The 7,021-nt window shown below is 60.8% G+C and overlaps 1 protein-coding gene across 9 annotated transcripts in view; it reads left to right on the forward strand.

The window, feature by feature from the left end:
* The window catches only part of ARHGEF11 (Rho guanine nucleotide exchange factor 11), a 54,585-nt gene that overhangs the window by 36,425 nt on the left and 11,139 nt on the right, over positions 1 to 7,021 (forward strand). For 6 of the 9 annotated variants that reach the window (XM_019518178.1, XM_019518692.1, XM_019518305.1 and 3 more), the window contains 13 exons: positions 462 to 560; positions 1,170 to 1,212; positions 1,752 to 1,848; positions 1,971 to 2,093; positions 2,334 to 2,357; positions 2,953 to 3,097; positions 3,942 to 4,041; positions 5,087 to 5,116; positions 5,489 to 5,615; positions 5,735 to 5,914; positions 6,034 to 6,081; positions 6,168 to 6,355; positions 6,674 to 6,820. In XM_019518178.1, coding sequence (XP_019373723.1) covers positions 462 to 560; positions 1,170 to 1,212; positions 1,752 to 1,848; positions 1,971 to 2,093; positions 2,334 to 2,357; positions 2,953 to 3,097; positions 3,942 to 4,041; positions 5,087 to 5,116; positions 5,489 to 5,615; positions 5,735 to 5,914; positions 6,034 to 6,081; positions 6,168 to 6,355; positions 6,674 to 6,820 — 1,351 coding nt within the window. The remainder of the gene's footprint in view (positions 1 to 461; positions 561 to 1,169; positions 1,213 to 1,751; positions 1,849 to 1,970; positions 2,094 to 2,333; positions 2,358 to 2,952; positions 3,098 to 3,941; positions 4,042 to 5,086; positions 5,117 to 5,488; positions 5,616 to 5,734; positions 5,915 to 6,033; positions 6,082 to 6,167; positions 6,356 to 6,673; positions 6,821 to 7,021) is intronic. The other 3 variants (XM_019518246.1, XM_019518382.1, XM_019518464.1) reach the window with 3 other exon arrangements.

The following is a 7,021-nucleotide window of genomic DNA, read 5'->3' on the forward strand; positions in this document are numbered from 1 at the left end:
GGGGGGGGGGGGGTGGTGGTGACTCCTGGTTTGATCTTCCCCAGAGGACTGATCTGTTCAGGGCAGGGGAATTCCCACCTGGGGGCCAAACGGTGGGACCACTCCAGCTGAAGGCAGTGCTGGGCTGGGGGCCTGGCTTGGTAGGCAGGGCAGTGCATTTCCCACCCCTCCCTCGTGGCCCACGGTGGGGGCATTGGTGCCAACGCTGCTGTCATCTGCAGCCCTGGGCGCACTTGTCTGCATTGCTGCTAAGCAGTGGAGACCTCCCAGTGTGGGGCCAGTGCTCAGCCTGCCACGAGGGTCCACAGGGCCACACAGGTGGGGCAGGGTGGTAGCGCAGTGTGGGATGCCTGTGCCGGTGCGACAGCCCTCCAGCCCCTGCCACGGTCTCTGCGCGCTTCTCCGTCCTTCTTTCTAACCTGCCTCACTCTCGTCTGCGCCCTGCTCCTCCTGCCCCGCAGCTCTTCTACTTGTGCGCCGACGTCTGCCAGAAGATGAACCCCAAGGAGTCCCGCACGCTGGGCAAGGATATCTGGAACATCTTCTTGGAGAAGAACGCGGTGAGGGTGGGAGTTGCTCAACGCCTGCCTGGAGCTCCCCTCCTGCGGGGGAAGGCAGGGGCGGCCTGGAAATGGCCCTGGGTTGTCCTGCCTTGAGCATCCCATGGGCTGTGCAGACGCAGGCTTCAGCAAGGGAATAGCATAGGTGGCAGTGAGAAGGGCTGACACAAGTGGTAGCTGCTTCTGTCACTGAGCTAGCTGTCTCTGGGCAAAGACCCGGGTAGCAGCCTCACTTTGGCTGAGTGACCCAGGCTTGCCAAGGTCCCCATCCCCTGGGGTTTCCTCTAGCTACCCAGGGTTTTTAGCCTGCTGCTTAACAGAGACAGCAGCTGATGGGGATCTGTTTCTCGTGGGTGAAATTCTGAGCCAATTCCCTGCTGAGGGGCAGTCGCACGGGTTTGCCCTGAAATCCTGTTCCCCGGTGCTCATCCCCTGTGGCCTGGGCGCAGCCTGGCTCCGGGGGGAGCTTGGGCAGGATCCTGCCCAGTCACAGATGCGAGCAGTGGAAGGCGCTGCCTGTTGGCTGCATGGGTAACTGTGGTTCAATAACAGTGGGGTCCAGATGAGCAGACACGTGACTGTTTTTTGGTTTTTTTTAAAACTCCACAGGCACTGAGGGTGAAGGTGGCTGATTCGCTGTTGCTGGAAATAGGTGAGAGTCTGTCAGCCTGTGTGCAAGATGCATGCTCCTTGGCTATGCTTCCCCTTTGGTGCAGCGCCGGGAGGGGGGCTATCTGCACAGCAAGTCTTGCAGATATCTCCCCCTCCCTTTTATATTGTCCCCACCCCCTGGGGAGGAAGTGTCTTGTGATAAGATAAGGTGGCAGGATGGCTAGGTGCTGTGACTCATCTGGGGACGTGATTTCAGTTGTGCCCATCAGGGTCTGTAAATGGGGCTGACATTTCTGTTCGCATTTGGGGGTGGGGGGCGAATAAAGGCTCTAACTGAGATCGGGGCCCCTAGTGCCAAGTGTTGCGTAGTCAGAGTGAGATGGTCCATGGGTCCAAGCTGCTGAGTGCACCCCAGTGCAGCAGGGGCTGAGCCCCCAGGGGTTGGTCAGCTGGCTTGGTGGCAGGCTGTGTGCTTCCCTGGAGCTGCCGTCACACCCAGCCATCTCTGCGCACCCCACGCCATCGAGGGATAGCAAGTCAGGGGCTCACCTCTCTCTTCCTTGCCCTTGCCGGCTGCAGAGTCTCGCCTGCGAAACGGGGAGGACGTCCGGAGCGCCCTGTCCGAAGCCCAGGACACGGTGATGCCTGAGATCCAAGAGCAGATCCAGGACTACAGGTAACCGTGTTGCCCACTCTCCTGCTGCTGCCTGGGAGCTAGCTTGTCTCAGCATCCCATGCCCCCTCCAGTGCCTGCGTCGCAGAGGCTCTCAGCCCTGACCTATGCCCATCTGTCCTCAGGACGAAGCGCACCATGGGGCTGGGGAGCCTGTATGGTGAGAACGACCTGATGGACCTGGATGGGGACCCCCAGAGGGAGCGGCAGGTGGCAGAGAAACAGATCACCCAGCTGGGTGACATCCTGTAAGTGCCCTGAGGCAGCCAGGCTACATCCCCGGGGGTCAGGCTCTGGGACCTGAGTGGGGTGGAACTGGGGTTTGCAGTCGGCCTGGGTTCGAGGGAAAGCGGGCGTGTGAATGAGGTTGCGGGGAGGGCAGTCCACCTGCTCCCATGTGCCTGCTTTGGGGTGGGCTGAATCAGGCAACAAAGGCTTGTTCCCAGGTGCTGCCTCTTCTCACCCCATGTCCTTCCTTCTCACCCCAGGTCGAAGTACGAGGATGATAGGAGGTGAGTGGCTTTGGAGCCGGTGACCATGTGCACAGACGTGCCAGGGCAGCACAGAGGTTTCCGTGCTTAGGGGCACTAATAAAAGCCACCTGCTTCCACCGCTGGGTCCCAGCCTCCCTGCCAAAGCTGCAGCCCCCCATGTGCCCCAGATTTGGCAGCAGAATCACTTTGCCTCCCCCCATGCAGGAGCCCTGCTGGGGCATCAACACAGTGCAGAACAGATCACATGCCTGGTGGGAGGGTTGGCTGTATGTTTGACCCCCTTGACACTGAACCTGCTCACCTGAGTACGACTAGCTCGTGTGGGCAGAAGCTGCCAGGTCCAGGCCCCAGCTCACCCTGTAGCACCTGGACATGTCTATAAGGACTCTCCTGTTGGCAGACACAAAGCCTTGGGTGGCTTTTGGCAGGGGTTATAAGCAGCATCCCTAGAGCAGCCCGGGCATAGCTGCACCAACAGGGCCTCTAATCCTGTATCCAGCGCTGCTCAGGCCCTGTCCTCTGTGCCACAGCTGACTCCCATGGTGCAGGCAATGGCCCCCCTGCGAGCACGGCCCTGGGTCCAAGCTGCAGCACGTGGCTCCTTCTCTTGCAGCTCCCCCATGGCCTTTGCCCTCCGCACCTACGTGACCCACGCAGGCATCCGTGGGTCAGAACCTCGTCCTGCCAGCACCAGCGAGAAGTCCCAGGCCCTCCCAGACAAGGACAAGTGGCTGCCTTTCTTCCCCAAGACAAAGAAGGTTGGTGAGGTGCCATCTCCCCAGGCCCAGCTCATTGCGATGCTCTCCCGCAGTCTCCCTGAGCCCCAGCTCTCTTGGCACACACATCTGTAGCTGCTCAAGCCGGGCCAAGAGCTGAGCACCCCTCAGGCATCCCCTTGCAGCATTCTGGCTCTGGCTGAGGGTCTGATGTCCTCCCCTGGAGAGGAGGATGTCTCTTGGGGCTTCTGTTCCTGGAAGATCCAGTTCAGACTCTTTCCAGCTCCCTAGCACATGGGCTGGGATCCGCTACCAGCCACGGGCAGGGCACAGTGGGCACGAACGCAGCCCCGTGGTGTAACCAGCTTGGAGGGTAAAGATGCTGCTCGGGTAGATGCTCTGTGCTGGCAGCCCTTGGTCTGGGTGATGCGCGTGCGCGCGCGCGCGTGTGTGTGTGTGTGTGTGTGTGTGTGCCTGTTACACTGGGCTTCTTCCATGAGAACTGGTATGCATGCATGTGTGTGTGTGTGTGTACATTGCTGCCCCCTGCTGGGTGGAACCAGGATGGTGTATCCTAGGCCCTATACAGCTAATTGGGGAGTCTCCTTTAGCTCAAGTTTTAGCAGCTTGAGGTTCCCAAGCATCCGGGGCCTGTCCTACTGCCGGAGGGGGCAGCATCATGACTGACAGAGTGGGACTGGCTGGTCTTCCTTTCCTGTCCGCTTGTGGCAGATTTTGTCCCCAGGGCACATGGCAGCACATTAGTGAGTTGCCTGGGGCTTTGGAGTGAGTCAGTAGTACATCAGGGGCTAGGGAGTGGACATGGGCTCTGGCCTGGCCCCTGGATGCTGGCTGGTGCTTCTCTAATCCCTGCCTCATGTCTCAGCAGAGCAGTGGCACGAAGAAGGACAAGGACACGATGGAGGACAAGAAGCGTAACCCCATCCTCAAGTACATTGGGAAGCCCAAGAGCTCCTCCCAGAGCAGTGAGTGCAGGGGCCATGGGGCAGCTTGGGGGGCAGGGGGGGACCTGCAGGAAGGTCCATGGGGCAGCCATGTTCTCCTTGGGAGTTGCTCTCTTGCCGGTGGCCTTTGACAGGGTGTCCCACTCCTGGAGATGGTGCAGCCCCTTGCCTCAGGGCTGTCCCTCTTTCCACCTGGCTGCAAGTGGATCCAGGTTTGGGAGTCCAAGGCCTTGTCTGTGTTGGGGTTCAGCTGCAGTGCAAGCCCCACGTCTAGCTGGGGCCTTGTGCTGATCTCGGAGTGATGTGTGCCACAGCAGGCATTGATCTCTGTGACCCAAAGTTCCTAGGTCTGGGCTCGGTCTGTGCTGTGAGGAGGGGTCCCAGACCTCCTCATTGCAGAGCCCACATCTGCCCAAGGCCTGTCCACCTGCCTTCAGCCTTTCCCCGCTTGTCGGAGGCTGCAGCAAAACCCTTCAGGCTTCCCAGCCAGGGCAGATGCATGATTTCTCCCTCACCTACACTCCCCTTCACCTTAATTCAGTCATGTGCCCTCCCTCCAAATATGCCCCCCCAACGGGCACAGTGTCTGCAGCCAGTGCCAAGTTCTGCAAGCCCAGCTGCAGTCTTGCTCATCCCTACTGAGCTGGGGCCTGGCACCAGCACTGGTTCGCTCTGCTCTGTGCAGCATCAGCTGGGAGGCTCCTGGTCTCCAATGGCTGTGGCCACCAAGACCAGTGGGAAGGAGGAGGCTGGGGCGGGAGTGTACCTCTGAGGGGGGGTCTTGGATAAAACCAAGCAGGTTGTGTGCCAAGGCGCAGTTGGTTTTGCACAGAAATTGGAGACTGGGCTAAGATGCCCCCTGAGAAGTGTGTCAGTGTCCAGTGCCACCTGCAGCTGCCAGGCTGCCCAGGTGGTAGGTCCCTGGGGTGGGGGGCGAAGCATCTGTGTGTCCCCCATCGCTGCTCTCCCTCCATCTCCTTTGCGTTCTCATGCCGCAGCCTGCACCCTCCTCTTCAGTTGCCAGAGCACCGAGCCGACTTGACATCTCATTGTTTTTTCCTTTCAGCATTTCATGTCCCCTTGTCCCCTGTTGAAGGTAAAAGGCCTCTTTTATTTTACGCTGCATTTCGCCTCATTTCGATTTCCTTTCCTCTGTTGCTCTATCAACAGGGCCCTTCCCTTGAGGGCTCTGACCATGGGGTGGGCGCCGGGACAGGCAGCATGGCTGGGCCCCCGGGTTCGGCTCCTGGCTCTGCAGGGGGAGGCATGGGGGAAGGGTGGGGTTGCTGTTTTGGGGGAGGGGAGCTGCAGTGCTACCCTAAACCCCAAAAGCACCCCCAGCTTCAGCTAGCTTCAGACCAAACAGGGGGGCCTTCCCCCACCCTGCTACAGCTGTCAGAGGGGCTGGGTTGCAGCGTGCAAAGGGGTTCATGAGTCTGGTGTCCTGAGGGTCCCTGTGTCCCTCCAGTCAAACCCGGCAATGTGAGGAACATCATCCAGCACTTTGAGAACAACCAGCATTACGAGTCGCAGGAGCCTGGTACGCAGCGCCTCTCCACTGGCAGCTTCCCCGAGGACCTGCTGGAAACCGACAGGTAGGGGGGCTTGGCGCCGCGGCTGCAGGGGCCTTGGGTCGCAGGGTGGCCATGCACTGGCCTCGGGTGCCCCCGAGTTCCTGCCACCTGGATGAACTCAACTCGCTTCTCCAATGCAGCTCTAGGTTGGAAGTGAAGCTGGGCCGCTCGGAGAGCCTGAAGGGCCGGGAGGAGATGAAGAAATCACGCAAGGCCGAGAATGTGCCGCGCTCCCGGAGCGACGTGGACATGGACGCGGCGGCAGAGGCAACACGGCTACATCAGTCAGCCTCATCTTCCGCCTCTAGCCTGTCGACGAGGTAGGAGCCCACGGGTGAGATGGGGGCCCGTGTGATGTGTGGCTCCCTCAGGGAGCCCCCGGCTGTGCTATGCTGTACAGCGTGTCGGCCAACGTCAAGCCACTCCTGTCTCTTCTCAGATCACTGGAAAACCCCACGCCTCCCTACACGCCCAAGATGGGGCGCAGGTGAGTGCTGTTGCCTGTGGCCACGGCAGGGCTCTGGGCCCAAGCCAGGGGCTGACCCCCTCCACCCCTCTCTGCCATCCTCCCAGGAGTATCGAGTCTCCCAACCTGGGCTTTGGCACGGACTCCTTCCTGCCCCACCTCCTCGAGGATGATCTGGGCCAGCTCTCGGACTTGGAGCCGGAGCCGGACACGCAGAACTGGCAGCATACGATGGGGCGGGAGGTCACGGCCTACCTAACGCAGAAAGAGATCGACCGGCAGGAGGTGATCAATGGTGAGGAGTCCTCGGCACCCAGTGGGACCCCAAGGCCCAGAGGCTGCCCTGGGGGAACACCAAGCTGGCTGCAAGGGGCTGAGTTTGGCCAGGAGGGTGTGTGGCAGATGGGTCAGGTGGGGGAACCACAAGCAGGCAAATAGGACAAGGCGTGGGGGAAAGTCAGGTTGGAAATTGCAGCCATAGGGGCAGGCAGGGTCCGACCAGCGCTTTGCATAGCCGAGAGGGCAGTTTGCTGTAGGCCAGGAAGAGTCCCCAGGGGAGCCTGAAGCACTGGCCCGTGCCTGACCCCTCCTCTCTCTCCCACACCCGGAACAGAGCTCTTTGCCACAGAGGCATCTCATCTGCGCATCCTCCGGGTCCTGGATGTCCTCTTCTACCAGCGGCTGAAGAAGGAGAGCCTGCTGTCACGGGAGGAGCTGGCACTGCTCTTCCCCAACCTCCCAGACCTCATCGAAATCCACAGTAAGACCCTGTGCACCTGGGCTCCCTGCCAGGCACCCTAGGGGCATTCAGGGTGCAGCAGCGTAGGTGGAGCGTGGGGCCCAAGTGTCTCATTGCAGCACCTTGGCTGCTTTCTTGGCTTTCTCATTCCCTCCCGCCTCCCTGCGCCGCGGTGGCCTCGTGTGCGGTGAGCTGGAAGCCTCTGCTGCTGCCGGGGCCTAG

The sequence above is a fragment of the Gavialis gangeticus genome, unplaced genomic scaffold (assembly GCF_001723915.1).
Source record: "Gavialis gangeticus isolate Ggan-Ray unplaced genomic scaffold, GavGan_comp1, whole genome shotgun sequence".
Lineage (NCBI taxonomy): Eukaryota > Metazoa > Chordata > Crocodylia > Gavialidae > Gavialis > Gavialis gangeticus.